The following is a 19,198-nucleotide window of genomic DNA, read 5'->3' as shown; positions in this document are numbered from 1 at the left end:
GTGTGATTCCATTTATAGAAAATTTTAGAAAATGACAACTAATCTATGTGACAGAGAGCAGATTCATGGTTGTCTGGGAATGGGGGGAGGGCGGTGGTGGGGAAGCAGGCAGAGGGATTACCATGGGGCGTGAAGAAACTTTGGGAGTTTGGGGATGATAGCGGGTGGTATGTTGACATGTCAAATTTATCAAATTGCATTCTTTAAATATGTGCAGTTTATTGTATGCCATTTACAACTCAATAAAGCTAATATATATATAGAGAGAAAGTCAGAATAAGGTGGTTTTGGAAGGTAAGTAGTACTGAGACAAAGGCTGCAAGATAAGAGATTGAAGAGAGTCATGGAACAATCAGGGAAGGCGTTGTGGAGGAGGGCATTTTCCTAACAAGTCGAAGAGAATTGCAGGGCTTTTTGTCTTTGAGGGTGCTAACTAGGCCAGACTGCTTGTCTGGAACAGTTTGGGGCATTAGCGTAGGCTGAGGTAAGGGATATAAGTTGGAACAAATTATGGAGCTATTTGATTCTCAAGCTGAGTCCCAGCAACGATCTTTGGTGGGCGGGCCGGGGGCGCGGGGGCTGGACACAGGTTGTCAAGAGTAAAACTACATTTAATAAATTGACTTTAGCAGTAATATATATGTGGGATTCAAATTGGTGGACAATGGGTGGAGAAGTACCATCCATCCATTCATTCATTCATCCAACACTTACTGGTTCTCTCTAGGCACTCTTACAGGGTGGTAGGAGAAAAATAGATGTTTCTCTTATATGCTTGAGACCCAAGAAACACTCAGATCTTGGTTCCCTTTAATGCTCCACACCTATGGAGCCGAAGATGCAACCAGTTTACAATTCTGATCAGCTCAGTCCGTTCAGTACATGCTTTTTTATGCCTACAGAATCAATTAGGAGACCACGGCAATAAACTGCACGCCAGGGAGGAGTTTATGAAATAAGCTGGGAGATGGGAGTGGGGGATGGTAGCAGAATTTAAAATGACTCGCTTCAGGGCGCCCGGGTGGCTAGCTTCAGGGTGCCTGCCTGGGTGGCTCAGTTGGTTGGGCGACTGTCTTTGGCTCAGGTCATGGTCCTGGAGTCCCTGGATCGACTCCCGCATCAGGCTCCCTGCTCAGCAGGGAGTCTGTTTCTCCCTCTGACCCTACCCCCTGTCATGTGCTCTCTCTCTCTCTCTCTCATTCTCTCTGTCTCAAATAAATAAATAAATAATCTTAAAAAAAAAATGACAGCTAGCTTCAGAAAGGAAACCTGGTTTTGAGGCAAAACTAATGAGTCTGAGAAGGAGCCCACCCAAGTGGTTGGATGCAGCTGGAGATGAGGCATTAGAGTTCAAGGAAAATCCCAGGATATGGATATGCTTGGTGGTAGTAATTGACCCTGAAAAATGGATAAAATCTTGGAGGGAGAGAGGGAGCGTGGAAAGGGAAGGTCAGGGTCGGAGCTTTGGGGCTGCCCACGATGAGAGCAAGGAGCAAGAGTGGAAGGGCGAGCAGGCTGCACCCACAGGCCTGCAGCTTGCCAGGTGCGGCCAGGACCACCCTGAGCAGAAGCAGAGGCTGCTGAGCAGAGTAAATGTGGTCACGGAGCTTCCTCTCCACCCCTGCTGCTGGGCCCCGGAATGTGGAGATGGTGACGTGCAGCTGCTCGCCCTCTGGTTCGGCCAGGTTCAGGGTGTTTTTTTTTTTTTTTTTAAAGAAGAAGGGAACAGAAAGGAATCCTGGCTGAGTGGCGTTCTCATGGGAGAATGGACCTGCCAGCATGTGAGCGGAGAAGTGCGATGTGAAAGAATCACCACCTGTCGCCTGTCGGGGGCAGGGGGTGGGGAAGTGAGTTTGAGGCTCGTGCAGCTTCTTCTCTGCATTCCTGGTTTCACAAGCGCCCAGACAAGTGGTTCTCAAAGTGGACCCCCCAGACAAGCAGCCTCAGCTTTGCAGGGGAACTGGTTGGAAACGCAAACTCCCAGGTGGGACCCTAGGACTCCCGAATCAGGGACTCTGCGGTGTGACCTAGGAGTGTGTGTTTTAACAAGCCCTCCAGGGTTTTCTGATGTAAGATCAAGCTTGAAAACCACTGACCGAGGCCTTTTAAGCTAGATCTTGAGAGACTCCCCTCAGTAGGGAGTTTATATTAAGAACGTGATGATGGGGGGCGCCTGGGTGGCTCAGTCATTAAGCGTCTGCCTTCGGCTCAGGTCATGATCCCAGGGTCCTGGGATCAAGCCCCGCATAGGGCTCCCTGCTCCTCGGGAAGCCTGCTTCTCCCTCTGTCTCCCCCCGCTGCTTGTGTTTCTTCTCTCGCTGTGTCTCTCTCTGTCAAATAAATAAATAAAATCTTCAAAAAAAAAAAAGTGATGATGGGCCAGCCATTTGGAAATTGCGAAGTGCTCTACAAGAATAGGGCCTTATTGGGCGCCTTGGTGGCTCAGTTGGTTGAGCGACTGCCTTCGGCTCAGGTCATGATCCTGGAGTCCCGGGATCGAGTCCTGCATCGGGCTCCCTGCTCGGCGGGGAGTCTGCTTCTCCCTCTGACCCTCTTCCCTCTCGTACTCTCTATCTCTCATTCTCTCTCTCTCAAATAAATAAATAAAATCTTTAAAAAAAAAAAAGAATAGGGCATTATTTGTGCATGCTTGTTTCAGTGATCCTCATTCGGTCAGATTTACTTATGTTTTATGGCTTTACGGGGAGGTGGGGAGGGGAGCCTTCCCCCTTTCTTTTCCCTTCTCAGAACAAAAATCTTGTGACTAGGAGAATTGATTGGAAAAGAATTTAACAATTGGGGAGAGAAGGATTCCAGGCACAGCTGGGCTTTACCCGAAAGGACAGGTTTGTTTTTCTCGGTGACATTGGGTTTGTTTTGGTTCTTCCAGCGTTAGAAGCACAAGGCTGATGACTCACATTTACTGTCAAGAGTCCTTAAGTCCAAACTGCAGCTGTCAAAATAAGATTAGTGCTTTCAGGCACCATTAAAGAAGGGCGATGGTCCCCAAAATGCAGGCTTGGGTTTGTGGAGGCCTGACTCTGCAAGGGCTTTCACATTGGTGCAGGCGGAAACCCCATTGTTTCTCACTTGAGTGAAATCACAGCCCTAATAATACATTTCTCTTCACCCTTGCTGGGATGGATAATTTCTGATTTCTACATCTCAGGCTAAATAACAGCAGGAGCCGTTTAAAAAAAGTGGAGCGTGTCTTTAAAGGTGTTCATTTTGCTTTAACTCCAAAGGACGGATTAAACTGTCCTTGGTGGGAACAGCATGCAGTGTGGCTTGTCTAAAACTCTGAAAAGCCAGTAAAAAACCTTTGATTTTGCCTGGCATGATGTCAGCCACGGCAGCCCCAGCCTTTGTGCCGTGCTCCTCATCCAGTGGAACCAGATGGAGATTTTCCAAGTTCTCTGGCTGAGGCGCGGCGCCAGGGTTTCGAGATCATAAATGAAGGAAGGCACTTAAATCTAGAATGCATGCGAGCTTCGGGGCAAACACTGGGGATGGATTTGAGCACGACTCTGGGGCTCTGAGTTATCAAATCCTCACTGATTTCTTTCACCTGGGAAAACTGAGCAGCTGCAGTTAACATCCCTCCCTATAATTCACAAGGAACTAAAAACAAGTAAATTCTGCTGTCAGCTCTGTGTTAATAATGATTGCCTTCTGGCAAGGCATTGCTTGAGTTTGGTGAGATCTTTTGTTATAAGATTCAAAATTGTCTACTTCGCTGTATCAGATCAATGCAGCAGAGAATTCACAAACCAAAACTTAGTCAAGGATACGTTGACGTTATTTAAAGAAATCTGAATCTATGTCCACGTGTGGAGTTTTCACAGGCATCCATAAAGTGACACTATATTGTAATTGTGATGTAGGCACAACTCAGTTGGGGCCTACCTCTCCTCCATGCTGAACTGGGCCTGTACCTCCAAGACCTTTCTTTACCCCAGTCTAAGGAAGAAGAAGGCTAGCATTTGCTGAGTAACTACTGTCTTTCAGGTGCTTTACTCATCTCATTATCTCAATTAGCCCTGCAATGGTTTCTCCACTTAAGTATTTAACTTCTAGGAAAATCAGATCTCATAGAAATCACTTATATAAGGTCATGCAAATCAGCTAGCCGAAGCCAGGTCTGGCTCCGAGGACGATCTTCTTTTCACTCTGATGGGCTCACTCCCACCTGTCTAAAGACACATAACTGCCCTTTATCTCCTTTCTCCAAGGTTCTATTCCCTTGCTCCTTGCTGTTTCACATTACCTCCCTCAAGTCTTTGTATTAAAAGAATCTTTTTAGCGAGACCACCTGCTGACCATAGCATATAAAACAGAAGCTCCCTTCCTTCCACAGTCCCAACTCCCTTTTCCTGCTAATTTTGTTCTGCAGCACTTATAAGATCTAACTCATAAGATCTAACCGCCTGGGTGGTTCAGGCGGTGAAGAGTCGGCCTTCGGCTCAGGTCATGATCTCAGGGTCCTGCGATGGAGTCCCGTGTTGGGCTCTCTGCTCAGCGGGGAATCTGCTTTTCCCTCTCCCTCTGCTGCTCCCCCTACTTGTGCTCTCTCTCTCTGTGTCAAATAAATAAATAAAATCTTAAAAAAAAAAAGATCTAACATAACCTATGTCTGGCCCCTGTCGGTGGTGTGCTGGTAAATGTTTAACAACCAGATCTCCAGGGGGGAAAGTCCTGACTTGTAAGTTTTGGGAATCCCTGTGGTGTAAATACTTCCAGCATGGCCAATTTCATGCCACCCACCTGGCCTTGCTGAATGCGGGGTAGGGCAGAGATTGCACAGTCTGTCATGTGGGTCAGTGGGAGCTGGCCACCACACACCTCTGGCTCCCCACTTGAGTATCAGCTCCATGTGGCCCGACATCAATGATAGATTTTTTAAAAAAATTTATTTTATTCACTGTTGTGTTACCAGTACTTTGACAAATGGATGAATGAATGAATTCAGTCGTTCAAATATATATATATATTTTAAAGATTTCATTTATTTTTTAACAGAGAGAGAGACAGCGAGAGAGGGAACACAAGCAGGGAGAGTGGGAGAGGGAGAAGCAGGCTTCCCGCGGAGCAGGGAGCCCGATGTGGGACTTGATCCCAGGACCCTGGGATCATGACCTGAGCCGAAGGCAGATGCTTAACAACTGAGCCACCCAGGTGCCCAGTCATTCAAATATATTTTTAAAAAACTGACCATATGCCCCACATCGTGCTGGATATTTGAGCTGGAGTGCTGAGCAAAACAAGCCCTGCCCTCCTACGGGAGGGAAAATAGACATTCAGTGATCGTTGTAAATGAAGTGTTCAGTTATGGTTGTGGTAAGGCAGACAGTGAGGGGGAACTTGACTTCTAACAGAGAGCAGTCAAATAAGAGCTGCCTGAGTACTCTAGGCTGGTGGTGGTGAAGTCCAATCAACAGATGTCCACTGCACACCTGCTGTGTGAGATGCATGGTATTGTGCAGGTATCCTGAGGAACATCAAGACTGATACTGTCCCTCTCAGAGTTCTCAGCCTAGATAAGATTGATTAGGGAGAACTACCTGACAACCTCATGTTTGTGCAGCATGGACATGGGTTCACTCTCTCATTGCTAAGTCCTTACTGAGCAACTACAACGTGCCAGGCACTGTGCTAGGTACCAGATGTGGCAGAAACAGCAAGACAGCCAGCCCGTTAGCTGTCGTGACAGTATCAGTGTCTGAAGCTGGGGGCTGGCTACCAGATGTCACGGAACTCTGAGCCCTCTCCTGGTATGGGAACACTTCTGGCTGGGGACAAGCACAGGTACAGAGATTCAGGAATAATTGTGTTCCCATCACACTCATCCTGCCAGGATCCCATTTCTGATGGTGGAGAGTATTTTTAGGACTCTAGAAACATCCCTATTGGGAGCCCAGGAGGATGGGCCTTTGTCACTGTACTTTCAGCAGATGAACACTTATGGAGCACCAACTACATGCATGAGGACAGTGTGCTAGGCTCTGGGAAATCACTGAGTAAGATCAGCTCACATTCCAATGAGGCAGACAGACATGATCAGGTCTTTCTGGTACCACCCGATAAATGTGCGAGTGCTAGAGTGGAGCCCAGAGGAAGGAGCCTCTGAGCCCAGCCAACCTGGAGAGGTCTTCCTGGAAGAGGTGCCATTTGACGGAAGTCATGAGCCATGAGTGGGGGTCACCAGGTAGAGGAGGCTTGGAGGGATAATGGGAACCCGGAATTCAGTGCTTCTCCCATCCCCCATAGTTTTATTACTCTTCAGTGAAACCCTCCTGGGCTGTGAGAAAAAGAAGCACTGTTTTTCAAAAGCATAAGGAATCATCGAAAAATATGTGTTTGTTTCAAATGGAAGTGACCACTGCCAGAAAAACAACCTTGTTTTATCAGAACCTAGTCTGTATTTATTCCTTAGTCTTTGTTTAATTAAGTTAATCCCTCAATGTTTTCCCTTGGGACAGTGCAGATCCTAGTGGCCATAAATCCCCAACATTATAAAAACAGTATGGGGGCGCCTGGGAGGGTCAGTTGTTAAGTGTCTGCCTTCGGCTCAGGTCATGATCCCAGGGTCCTGGGATCGAGTCCTACATCGGGCTCCTTGCTCAGTGAGGAGCCTGCTTCTCCCTCTCCCTCTACTGCTCCCCCTGCTTGTGCTCTCTCTCTCTCTCTCTCTCTGACAAATAAATAAATAAAAATCTTAAAAAAAAAAACAGTATGAAAGTACAACACACAGGGAGCCAACTGGCACGCATGCTGCTTGTGGGGCCGGCCTTCTGGAATGCGAGCGATGAGCCTCCTGGTCCTACCACGCTCTGCACCCTCATGTAGTGTCTGCAATTCTCTCAGCCACTTGGAGAGGGAATTGAGGAGAGTAGTTATTCTGAGGTTTGTTTAAAAAAGGAAACTGAGCCTGGCAGTCTCCATTAATAAAGGGGGAGACTTGATTCCTGGGCCTGGGCACCTTCTTCTTGGATGATCGCAAGGGCTTTTTATCCAGTTCAATGACTCAACCTGGCTGCACACTGCAGTTTTCTGGGGAGCTTTTAACAAACACTGCCGCCTGCATTCCACCCCCAACCTGTTTGATTTAAGGAGAGGGGCGCCCTGGGCATCAGGATTTTCAAAAGGTCCGCAGATGGTTCTAATGGGTAGCCAAGGTTGGGCACTGCTGCTTCTGTCGACCATACCTTGCAGTTATTCACAGGCTGTTCTGTGGGTGTCCCAGCCCTGTCCTGAAAGCAGTAAGCATTGCCTGTCTTACCTACCCTGTGGGGAGAAGTCTTATGGGAAAAAAGATAATTGCTTCAAGGTCTTGGTTCATTGCTCTCAAAATGCTGCTTTTAAAGGGGTTCTTCTGTAACAGGTTGGGGTTTTTTTTTCATTATTATAAAAGCTCTTGTTATAAACTTGTGTTAGAAAATTCAAGAGCAGATCATTATAAGTAAGAATAAAAATCACCTATGCTGCCACCACTCCTTTGGAACTACTAGAAGGCGGGGTCCCCACTGGACACCCAAGGAGGCAGAGCTGGGGCAGAGAAGGGAGACCTAGGTGGAGAAGCTCTGGCCCCCCACTTTGGAGATGGCCTTGGGATTTGGGGGTGCATGTTGTTCCAGTGTGCTGGGGTGACCTTTTCCAGCCACGAGGCTTTTAGGCAGGCGCTTTCGCCTCCCCATTAGGGAGCTTAGAGTCTAGCAAGGGAGACACAGTAAATAGACGGCAGTATAGATGCCTGTGTAATTAACATTGTGATCCATGCCAAGGGGAGAGGGGCAGGGGTGCACCAACAGCTGATAGGGGAGGCAGAAACCTCTGGCTCCGAAGAACAATAGAAGGTCCTCCTATCAGAAGGTTAATTTTTTCCATCAATGCGCAAGCAAACCAGAGCTATTTCAGCACGGAATTCAAAAAACTACCACTATTCCCAAACAAAGCAGTGATTTTTTTTTTTAAGATTTTATTTATTTGGCAGAGAGAGACACAGCGAGAGAGGGAACACAAGCAAGGGGAGTAGGAGAGGGAGAAGCAAGCTTCCCGCTGAGCAGGGAGCCCGATGTGGGGCTCGATCCCAGGACCCTGGGATCATGACCTGAGCTGAAGGCAGACACTTAACGACTGAGCCACCCAGACACCCCCAAAGTGCTGATTTTTATTTAACATCTAGAGGTCCTCTAAGTTTCATCAGAGCTGAAGAAACTGCCAGATCCGCCTTTTGATGCATTTCACTGAAGGGTAATAAAGCTATGGGGGCTGGGAGAAGCACCGAATTTCGGGTTCCCATTATCCCTCCAAGCCTCCTCTACCTGGTGACCCCCACTCATGGCTCATGACTTCCGTCAAATGGCACCTCTTCCAGGAAGACCTCTCCAGGTTGGCTGGGCTCAGAGGCTCCTTCCTCTGGGCTCCCCTCTAGCACTCGCACATTTATCGGGTGGTACCAGAAAGACCTGATCATGTCTGTCTGCCTCACTGGAATGTGAGCTGATCTTACTCAGTGATTTCCCAGAGCCTAGCACACTGTCCTCATGCATGTAGTTGGTGCTCCATAAGTGTTCATCTGCTGAAAGTACAGTGACAAAAGCCCATACCCCCTGTCTCCCAATAGGGATGTTCCTAGACTCCTAAAAATACTACAAAAGGACAGGCCAGGTAGAATCACGCTCTCTCCCTTTTGACGGATTTTACCCTGACTGGTCTGGCTTGCCTGCTGAATGGGATTGATTTCTCAGCCTGCCTTCCAGCCCTCTGTCCCCTGGTGTCAGCTGTCCTTCCCATCTTCCCTCCTGCCACTTCCCTTGGAATTCCCAGCATGGAATTCAGCTATCAGGCCTACCCCATTTTCCTCACTTCTGCACACGTACTCACACTGTTCCCTCAGCCCAGAGTGCCTTTCTCCTTCTGCATTCTCTCACGCTTACCTGCCAACCTTTTCCAGTCCACCCTTGACTATGGGGCTAGTTTGTTCTACCTCAGGACCTTTGCATTTGCTATTCTTTCAATCAGAAATGCTCTTCCTAGAGCGTCACATTACTAATCCTTAGAATACAAGCTGGGTGACAGCAGGAACCCTTTTGTCTCTTTGGTTCACCCCTGTATCCCCAGTGCCTGGGGCAAAGGAGGTACTTCATTTATTGAATAAATGAAGAGATCCTATGATTCAGATTTTTCTTAGATCTCTGGCTCAGGCTTATAACTGTAGGTTTTATCATTAATTATTCACTATGACTTTTACATGAGCTCAAGTTTTTTCTGGTTATTGGTGTTTTTCTTCTATCTATATCCACTGGAAATCTCAGTTGGAGTTCCCAATTGGAAATCTAAGATAATAAATATACTGGTAAGAGATAGAAGAATTTGCCTCTATAATTTTCTTCATCTACTTTATTGATTTGGGAGTGAAAATACATCTTTTAGCACTTGAAAGCCAGAGTCCCTATTTGTACAATCTTAGACATAAACATTTTTTAATGTAATGATGCAGATTTTATTTTTAAAAATTATTTAGTGCATTTAATAGAGGTGATGAATAAATCAGCTTTTATCTTTTCATCAATTTAATATTTTATATTTATCTAAAAGCATAATAAACAATAAAACTCAGTGACACCGGAGATTACATTAAAGTGTAGCCATTGGATTCAGAGATCAATCAAGCTTTCTAGTTAATTGAGTTTCTATCATAGCTTTCATAGTGATAACTTTTAACCAGAGAAAACTCTTTTTAATATATTTGATCTCTTTAATGCTCTTTGGTTTTCTCCAGCTTTAATGGTAAAGTCACTGGAAGAGCTAGTTATGAAACCAAGCCATTTTCCTTGCTGAGAAATAACGTCATCACGTCAGCCTGTTTCTTGCAAAGGAGAGACTGAGTCAGTGATGGATTGAAAATGCCTTTAACCTTTTCATCCTCTGATATATTTTTAGTTCTCTTGCGGTGAATGTATTCTGTGAGTGCATTTTCACATTGCATTTGCGTGAAGAGCCAGGGCTCAGCGTATAATAAATATGTGACTCAAAGAGGCCCGCTAATAACCATATATCCATTTCTCCCTAGTAATTTTTGTTACCTCTACCTAACCTCCTTTGGCTTCATATTTTCCTCGTTTGTTACTGGCATGAAGAAATAGAGCCTAAGGAGGATTTCTAAAGATCGTTCTGGTAGACAAATGGAATGAGGAGAAATATCTTCCAAAGGGACAGATGCAGAATTGGGACCTGCCATGTTTTGGGTGGAGTAGCAGTTCTTTTCATGGTGCTCCCTCTCAGCTTCCCCATCTGCAGAATGTCAATGACTGTGCCAGACTGGGGTTACAAAGCATTTTCGTTCTCGAAGAACAGGAATGGTACTCGATGCAGACAAGTGCAAATGCTTGCTCGTGATAACACAGGAGCCATCAGAATGTTTCAGAGCACTTTCATGAACATGAAGAAAATACAAAACTGATGTTAATTTGAGATTAGTCAATGCATTTCCCAGAGGTGAATAATTCCAACTTTGAAAGCTATGTTTTTCTTTATACATAGAAATGCATCAAAAGGTTAATAGTGGTTGCCTTTGGATGGTAGGATTACAGTTATTTAATATGTTAAAAGGGATTTTAACAAGGGCTTGTTGCCTGGCCGTGTGCTGAGGGTCATCTCCCTCAGAGCTGTGTTCTAATGGCACGACTCTGCCCCAGTCCAGGATCTGTGTGCGGCGGAGGACCACGGCTGTGAGCAGCTCTGTGTGAATGTTCTGGGCTCCTTTGTCTGCCAGTGCTACAGCGGCTTCACACTGGCCGAGGATGGGAAAAGATGTGTGGGTGAGTACTCCCCTGCCTGGTTTAATGAGGAAGGACAAGTTGAGCACAGTGTTGCGGGGTGGGGCGGCGGGGGGGGGGGGCTCCCACGAATCCAACTGCTCTCCTCTGAGTTTCAACAAAGTGCTCCGTTCCTTGGTCTAATTGTTGGTCAGATTTTGAACTCTGAAGACTTCGTTGATGGCTGAGGCTAACATGTTCTCATTCAAGGTCCTCAGCAAAAGGCAGATTTCTGATCATCTATGTAAATATGATTGTCCCTTTATATACTGCATCCCTTGAAAAGGACTGAGTGGATTTTCATCAAATTCGGAGGCAGTTTGGGATGGCCTGACTGCAGTATAGCTCATGTGCTGTTCCTGAGATTCCCTTGCTGATGGGCGAGGTTGCTGAGTGACACCTCAAAGATGGAGGCAGCCTTCCTGCTAAGTATGGATCTGCTAGCAATGGGCCCCGAGTGACCACCAGGGATGAGAGCCCAGCTGTCTGCAAGAAGATACCATTGTCAAAGGAAAGGGACAGTTGCCTCAAATGCAAGCCCAGGGAAGAAGTTTTAAGGGCAGTGCTTGGAATTTCAGGCACCCACTTGCAATCAGTTGAGTGGCTTCCCACTTGGGCAACTCCACCTTCTGTGACCTGGTGGGAGGTAGGAGAGGTGGGGGTGGCATCTGATTTCTTCAGTGAAGGATGATGGTTCCCCCCGGCACCCGGAGAGCAGGCCAGCAGGTCCCTCATGGCACCTCCCTGTGTGCCTGCAAAGCACCTTAAGCTCACACGGTCTTATTCATCCTTCCTCCAACAAACAGTGCCTGGAAAGCAGTAGGTGTTTGATTAACTGAACACAGTACTTCTAAGGCAAAAAAATCTGGAGGCAAAGGAAGGGAAAGGACTCAACTGACATCAGAGCCGGAACCTACTGATTCTAAATCCTGCATTTTCTCTTCCATATCCTATTGTGTTCTGGGGGATATGTTGTTATGTCCTGTTCTGTCTTGCTTCCCACAGTGAATGATTATTATATTGCACACAGAATTTACATTTTCCAGCACACTTTGATTCTTAGATAAGGAAGCAGAAAGAAAAAGCAACAAAACAAAAGTATAGGTGGCATCTTCTTTGCAGGTGAGAATCAAGTGGCTTTGTTTGCTTGTTTTTACACATGACGGGAAGAAAACTGCCCTCATCAGATGTCCACAAGTGGAATTGGTCTCCTAAGCCTTAGAGGTTTTATTTATTTTTTTCTTAATCTGCTGGTGGTGACAGTGATAGGTAGCAAGTTACCACATCCACCAGCATGGGCAAAAAAAACCCAACATGCTTCATTCATTTTTATTATACAAGTAACATACTTGCATTGAGGATGAGGATTAAACAGATGAGCACTGGGTGATTTATGCAACTGATGAATTGTTGAACACTACATCTGAAACTAATAATGTACTGCGTGTTGGATAATAGAATTTAAATTTAAAAAAGGATTAAGTAGATGAGAAAAATCACTATTAATAGTTTGTTGTATTTTCTGCCAGACTTTTCCCCATACACACATCTAATTCAAGGGGCTCCTGGGCAGCTCAGTCGGTTAAGTGTCTGACTCTTGATTTTGGCTCAAGTCATGATCTCAGGGTTGTGAGATCGAACCCCTCGGTGCAGAGCCTGCTTGAGATTCTCTCTCTGTCTCTCTCGCTCTCTCTGCCTCTCCGCCTCTCCCCCCACTCATGCACCTGCCCTAAATAAATAAATAAATAAATAAATAAATAAATAAATAAAATCTTTTTAAAAACTTATAAAAATATCTAATTCGAAACATTTTGTTAATGTTGAACAAAATGAGGTCATACTATTTATTTTGTCTAACCTATATTTTTTCCCTTACCAATAGTTCAATGGGTAGAAACTTTGGGTGCTGTTGGGTCAGAAGGAAATCGGGCTATTGGGAATAAGGCCAGTGGATAAGCTTCAGGAAAAAGGGCGAGGGTGTCTGATTAATTGGGTGAGGGAAGGAGCAGGGAAGGTCCAGAGCTTGTGTGGGCAACAAGGAATAGATGGGGCAGGGGCAGTAGGGGCTGTGGCTGGGGCAGGAGGCCTGCCCTGGGCCTTGGGAAACTGGAGGGTGGTGAGGAACCCAGTTTTCTGAGTGTTGCCAAATAATTGCCTTATCATCCCTGTGTGGTAGAGAACCTTGGTGTCTCTAAAGGTTTTGCTGTAACTTTTGGGGTTTGACATTTGTTGAAGAGCAACAAGCATGAGCATGGAAGCTACACTTGCCAGGGAGCTGTTGTGGGCTGTGTTTATTAAAGATGGGCTTTTCTCGGGGCTCCTGGGTGGCTCAGTTGTTAAGCGTCTGCCTTCGGCACAGGTCATGATCCCAGGGTCCTGGGATCGAGTCCCGCATCGGGCTCCCTGCTCCTTGGGGAGCCTGCTTCTCCCTCTGCTTCTCTCTCTCTGTCTATCATGAATAAAAAAACAAAATCTTAAAAAAAAAAAAAGATGGGCATTTCTCTTGCTGCTGCTATCAGCATGCAAGGATGTCTGCCTTTCCTCAGAGTGGGTGGGAAGAATGGGAAAATGGGAGAGACTGTGTGACCCAGGCCTCATCCATCAGATGTTCCTGTCCTTATCGTCCTCAACCAAGCACCTGACCTGTTGAGGTGCTTAAGCCATGGTGGACCTTTGTTGCCAGTTGCCTTGGTTAGGGAGACTGAGCACATCTCCAGAAGGTCAAGTGCTGCTTGATGGGGCTATGCTGAGGGCAGAGCCAGTGGCAGAAGTAAGAGAGGCTACAGAAGGTCAGAGAAGAGGGTCATTCTGATGGCCAGGGTGGGGAAAATCTGGGAAAGGAAGGAAGAGTAGCCATTATAGGCAAGTGTCCAAGGCAAGGGGAGACATGAAGGGCAGTAATGGTGTGGATGGGGCAGTGTTCTCAAAGTTCAAAGCCTTATCAAAGCCTTATCTCCCAAAACAGTTCAAAGCCTGTGTTGGGAGAGGCAGGCCTTGCTGCTGGGCATGGGGAGGTGAGGGGGAAACCGTTACAGGAATGCTGGACTGAAAGCTAAGACGGCAATCTAACCTGAGGACAGCAGTCTGAAGGGGCTTGTCAAAGATGGAGACTCCGGCTGTCATACTTAAATAGGAAATTTAGAGAAGCAAAGGCTGCTAGGGACTCTGGAAGCATTCCATCAGCAACTGGTCTGGATGGCCTGTGTGTAGATGGGAACATTAAGGATATGGGGACCATAAATCCCAGTTAATCCAGCATGATCCCAGTTTATGCCTGTTGGCTCAATTCTCAACAGCCCTCCCTTTCACTTTCAAAGGGGTTCTATTCTGGGTTGATAAATTATAGGATCACCCTAGGTAAGGCCAGCCTGGCTTAAACAGTGGAAGAGACCAACTCTGTTGAAGTAGAGAGTTCCTGAAGGTGTGAAGTAGAAGATGAAACTGAAGATACCAGCTGGAAACCTAGTGTTCAGGGCTTTGAAAATCAGTCTGAAGAGTCTGGAAGAGAGACACTGAAGGGTTTCTCACTGGGAGTGACCGATGCAAAGCCTCATTTTAGGAAACTTCATCTCATGGTGAACTGCAGGATGGATTCTAGAAGGAAGGAAGGAAGATGGTGAGGGATGGGAGGACCAGTTAGGAGACTCTGGCCGTCCTCAAGGAGAGGTGACAAGAGCCAGAGTTTGAGTGATGACTGAGGAGATGGAGAGGGAAGGAGTAAGGGATGAGGAGGTGATGGAAATAAAGGGGAGGAGGAAAAGTCGGAAGTCGCTCCTGAGTTGGAGCTTCCATGACGCCGACAGATCATGAGTCGTTTTAGAGAAGCTGAGTTTGAAGTTGAGGTGGGACCCCGACAAGGACGTGTCAGGAGGGAGAAGAAAAGAGCACCCCACAATGAGGGGAGGTTGGGACCAACAATGCAGCCGGGAAGCAGCACAGCGTGTTCCTTCCTAAATTTTAATTTCCATTTAGTTTTCACTTTAAATGTGTATTTGTGTGTGTGTTTGTTTTGACCTTTAGTACAGTAAGACCTGGGCTCCAGTCCCAGTTCTGCTGCTCACTGGTCATGGGTCATTTCATTTCTGAGCCTCCATTTTCTCATCCATACTGTAGAGTAATAATACCTCTGTCATAAAGTGTTGTGGGATTAAATAAGGTAACGAGTCAAGCTTCTGATACATGCAAGGCCATTATTATCATTATTACAGTGTATATCATCATCATCATCCTGGCTATCCTGAAGTATGGAGTGAGGAGAGAGTGAAGGCCTGAGCCTTGCTGGCCTGAGCCACATGTATGTAGGGAGCAGGAGAGACAAGTGGGGCGGGAAAAATATCCGTGAAGGAACAGCCTAAGGTGGGGGCGGGGGTGGGGGGAAGTGGGCAAAAGAATCAGAAGTCATGGAGTATGGTGGGAAAGAGAATTTCTAGGCCAGGTCAATATTAATGTCATGCTCCAGCAAGGCCAAAGGGAACAGAACTTAGAGAAAAAGCCTCTGAGTTGAGTCACTGATTCATCTCAGCAAATATTTCCAAACTCTCTGCCAGGCACTTTGTTGGCCATTAGGGACGCAAAGATGACCAGAAGCCCACGGATAATGATCAAGAGGGGTGGAGCAGAGGGCAGATTTCAGGGGAAGGGGGAGGTGGTGAGACATTGGGGACAGCAAATCTAAATTATTTATTTAGAGATGTGTGGTAGAAATTCATTTACATCCAGCTACAGGTGAATGGATGCAATGGGTTTTCGGTTTCAGCACCTTCAAAGCTGTGATTCTAGCTCTTTGACTCATCCCAGAATTATGACCGTGACCTGCATGAAAACTCAATTCTTAGCCAGACTCAGGACTTTTCAAGACAGCGTTTCCATTTTTGAGTTAGAGGGACATTAAATTCTAGTGTTGGAGTCCCATTTCCCTAACTGCTCATTTCACTCTGGACAGTACTGAATTTATTTCCACATTCAGGTGATCGAGAGTGGATTCCCAACCTAGGTCTTCCCTTTGCTTTAATTGAGTTCCCTCTATTTGTAATCCATCAGCTGCCTCTAAAGCTGTGTTAATTTCCACCCAACACATGCATTTTTCAAAGACTGTTTTTCTCTATCTTTAAGGGTCACTTTTCTGCTGTACTTGTTCATCTGGTGTTTACCCACTGCCCTGTCTTTGGGGTAACTTTGGTCCTGTTTGCATCTTATCTGCCTAAGCATATTGTAAACCCTTGGGGACAGAAGCCGATGATAGTACTTTTCATCTTTCACAGAGCAGACTTGCATGCTGTATGTTTCAATACATTGACTGAGGCTGAGTAATTGATCACAATCTCAAGCAGTCATGTATTTAAAAAAAAAACCTTGTTCCCTTGATTGCTTTTTAAATTACAAAATCAATTTTTGCATATTAAAGAAATTGTCAGAATATAGATGTGTATAAAGTCGAAACTTGAAAGCCATTCCTCTTCAGTTTCACTTCCTGCAAGTAATCACTGCTAAAAGCTTGGCTTCTCCTTTCTGCCTTTCTTCTAAGATGTCTTATGTATAGTATTTGCTTGTCATTACCATCCAGGGTTTAACACAATGCCTGATGTATAGTAATTACTCAATAAATGCTTGTGGAACAAGTGAATGGCATTAAGGTATTTCTTAACCCCCAAATTCAATTTTATCTGAATAAAGATGCAGGGTGATAAAAACCTAATCTACATTTATTGACTATTACTAAGTCCTAACGCCTGTTTGAAATACTTCATGTATAATTGCAACAACCCTATGAGGTAGATACTATTGTTATCACATTTTATAAATCTCTTAATCTTTCTCTGTTTCAATGACTTTATCTGTAAATTGAGGATAACAATAATATATACCTCAAAGGATTGTTGTGAGGGTTCAATGAGTTGATATATTAAGGCATTTGCTAATATTATTACTGTCATATTATCTGATACATGGGCAACTGATAAACATTAGCTGAATCTGAATTTCTATATCCTTTTTATTTAAATAATTAATTTATTTATTTGAGTGAGAGAGAGAGGGAGGGAGAACGAGTGTGAGGGAGGGGAAGTGCAGAGAGGGAGGGACAGGGAGAGAGAGAATCTCAAGCACACTCTGTGCTGAGCGTGAGCCCAGTGTGGGGCTTGATCTCACGACCCTGAGATCATGATCTGAGCTGAAACCAAGAGTCAGATACTTAACCGACTGAGCCACCCAGGCGCCCCTGAATTTCTGTAACCTTTGTGAATTTTTGTCTTCTTATGAATGCTTGCATTTAATAGCATGTCAGATGTATGCTACATTTACAAAATCACATCGAGGCCCATAGTCAGAACGATGGCGGCACGTAGCATGGGGATTTAGCATGGTGTTACTGCTGCCTTCAGAGCTTTGCCCCTAGATTCTCCTCTATCAGTGACCTTCAGTGAGGAAGGGATGGTTGATAATTAAGTTGGGGAAAAGGGATGGGAGGATCCATTTTTATATTGAAAGGTCAGCTTTTTAGTTCATTAGCTAACCACCCATGTTTGAAGCATGACCTCCCCCAATTCAAAGATGTTAAGTATTAGATTTCTCCCTATACTGGTTTGCTAGGGCCATAACAGAACCACAGAGTGAGTGGCTTTAACATTAGAGCTTTATTTTCTCACAGTTCTGGAAGCCAGGACTCCAAGGTCAAGGTGTCAACAGGGTTGGTTTCTTCTGAGGTTTCTCTTCTTGACTTGCAGAAGGCCTGCCTCTACATGTGGTCTTTCTTCTGGGTGCACACATCCCTGGTGCCTCTGTGTGTGTCCAGATTTCCTCGTCTTACAAGGACTCCAGTTAGACTGGATTAGGGTCCACCCCAACGGCCTCATCCTCATCAAATCACTTCTTCAAAGGTCCTACCTCCAAATACAGTCACATTCTGATTGGGTTTAGGACTTAAACATATGAATTTAGGGTGGGGAAGACCATTCAGCCCAGAACACTTCCCTATTGTTATTAAAATCAACAAGAAACTCTCTGAGTTTCAAACTCCTGCATATAGAAATCCAACTGGGCTCTCAGAGGTTTTGTGACTCTGACTCTACGCGTGTGTCTTTTGTATACTCAGCAAGTCAGCTGCTTCTACCATTTCTCTCATGATGAATTTGGTTTTTCTTACTCTGTCATCAACAAACTTTAAAATCCAAATGCTTCTCTTTGAAATATCCTATTTCTACTGATGCCATCTCCTTGCAGACTGATGCCGGCTGAGAAAACTTTGGAATATGACCAGGTTGTAAATCAGAGACCATCAATCTTAAGCTTCATTACCTTGTACCAAAGTATCGTTTATCGTTGGACACAACTGAGTGATTGTTCACCTATTAGGCAGAGACTGAACACAGCGAGACCGGCTTCTAACCCTGAGATTTTAATACTTTGTGATCTGGAGGGCCGCATTCCCTACAGCCAGGGAATTACCCTTTCTGCTCATAAAGGACAGCATATAGATATGTCAGGCAAAACAACTGAGAACAGATTTTATTGAAGGAGATGAAGACTTGGAACACAACAGGAACATCTCTGAGTTACCCACAGGGAGCACCTCCATACATCCGCTCCCTAAACTTGGCCTCTCTTTTTACAAGTACAGTTTTGCAACCGGGGAAGTTATGCAAAGAACCCAAAGCATGTGGCAAAGGGTGTCAGAGTTGAATGGACTGGAATTCTCTTGGTCTTAAAAATCTTTTAGGTTCACAGGCTTGAAGTGGGCTCCTCCACATCTAATGTTGTACTCCTGGCCTCCTCTGCTGTCCCCAGCAGCCTGGCAGCAAGCCAGTGAGTGGCCCTCAAGTCAAGGGGGGATTGGACACCTTGGGGTTTTACAGGCCAGGGTCTTGAGGCCCAGGAATGCTTGAATCCCACCTTGCCAACCTCTCCTCTCCCCTTCATTTCCCCAGATTGCTGAGCACACAAAAAACAAAACCAGCAAGAGAATCAAAGTCCAGAGGAAACCTTCTTACCCTGTGAGCTTGGGCCTATGGTTGGCCGATTGATGGAAAGTGTCTCTGGAAGAGTGGAATCATAAAAAAACCACATATCCAAACCTATCTTAACCTTTTTGTTTTTACTTAAAACACCTAAATGTACTTTTAATAAAAATTACCTTTAATTATACTTTTGAAAAGTACTAATTTTAAGTTCATTTTTTAAATCTATGATTAAAAATTTTTTTTCTGGCATAAATCATACCCATAATGTACTCTCCACGATTTTCAATTTTGGTTTCTTGTAATTGAAGCAAGAATTTGAAGAATTCTGTAAAGCAGCCTAAGGGCAGAATCCTTGTAAATTTTTGTGAAAATTTCCCCACTCTTTTACATGTTTTATCCATGCCTGGTTCCACAGCAATTTTGGTT

The 19,198-nt window shown here is 45.3% G+C and overlaps 1 protein-coding gene across 5 annotated transcripts in view; it reads left to right on the top strand.

Moving 5' to 3' along the window:
- The window catches only part of MATN2 (matrilin 2), a 119,998-nt gene that overhangs the window by 46,104 nt on the left and 54,696 nt on the right, over positions 1-19,198 (top strand). For all 5 annotated transcript variants that reach the window (XM_028111238.2, XM_028111229.2, XM_028111222.2 and 2 more), the window contains exon 4: positions 10,698-10,820. In XM_028111238.2, coding sequence (XP_027967039.1) covers positions 10,698-10,820 — 123 coding nt within the window. The remainder of the gene's footprint in view (positions 1-10,697; positions 10,821-19,198) is intronic.

The sequence above is a fragment of the Eumetopias jubatus genome, unplaced genomic scaffold, assembly GCF_037043125.1.
Source record: "Eumetopias jubatus isolate StellerSeaLion01/CBP00866 unplaced genomic scaffold, mEumJub1_p1.0 scaffold_4, whole genome shotgun sequence".
Taxonomy (NCBI): domain Eukaryota; kingdom Metazoa; phylum Chordata; class Mammalia; order Carnivora; family Otariidae; genus Eumetopias; species Eumetopias jubatus.
This window is presented reverse-complemented; position numbering and strand designations above follow the sequence as displayed.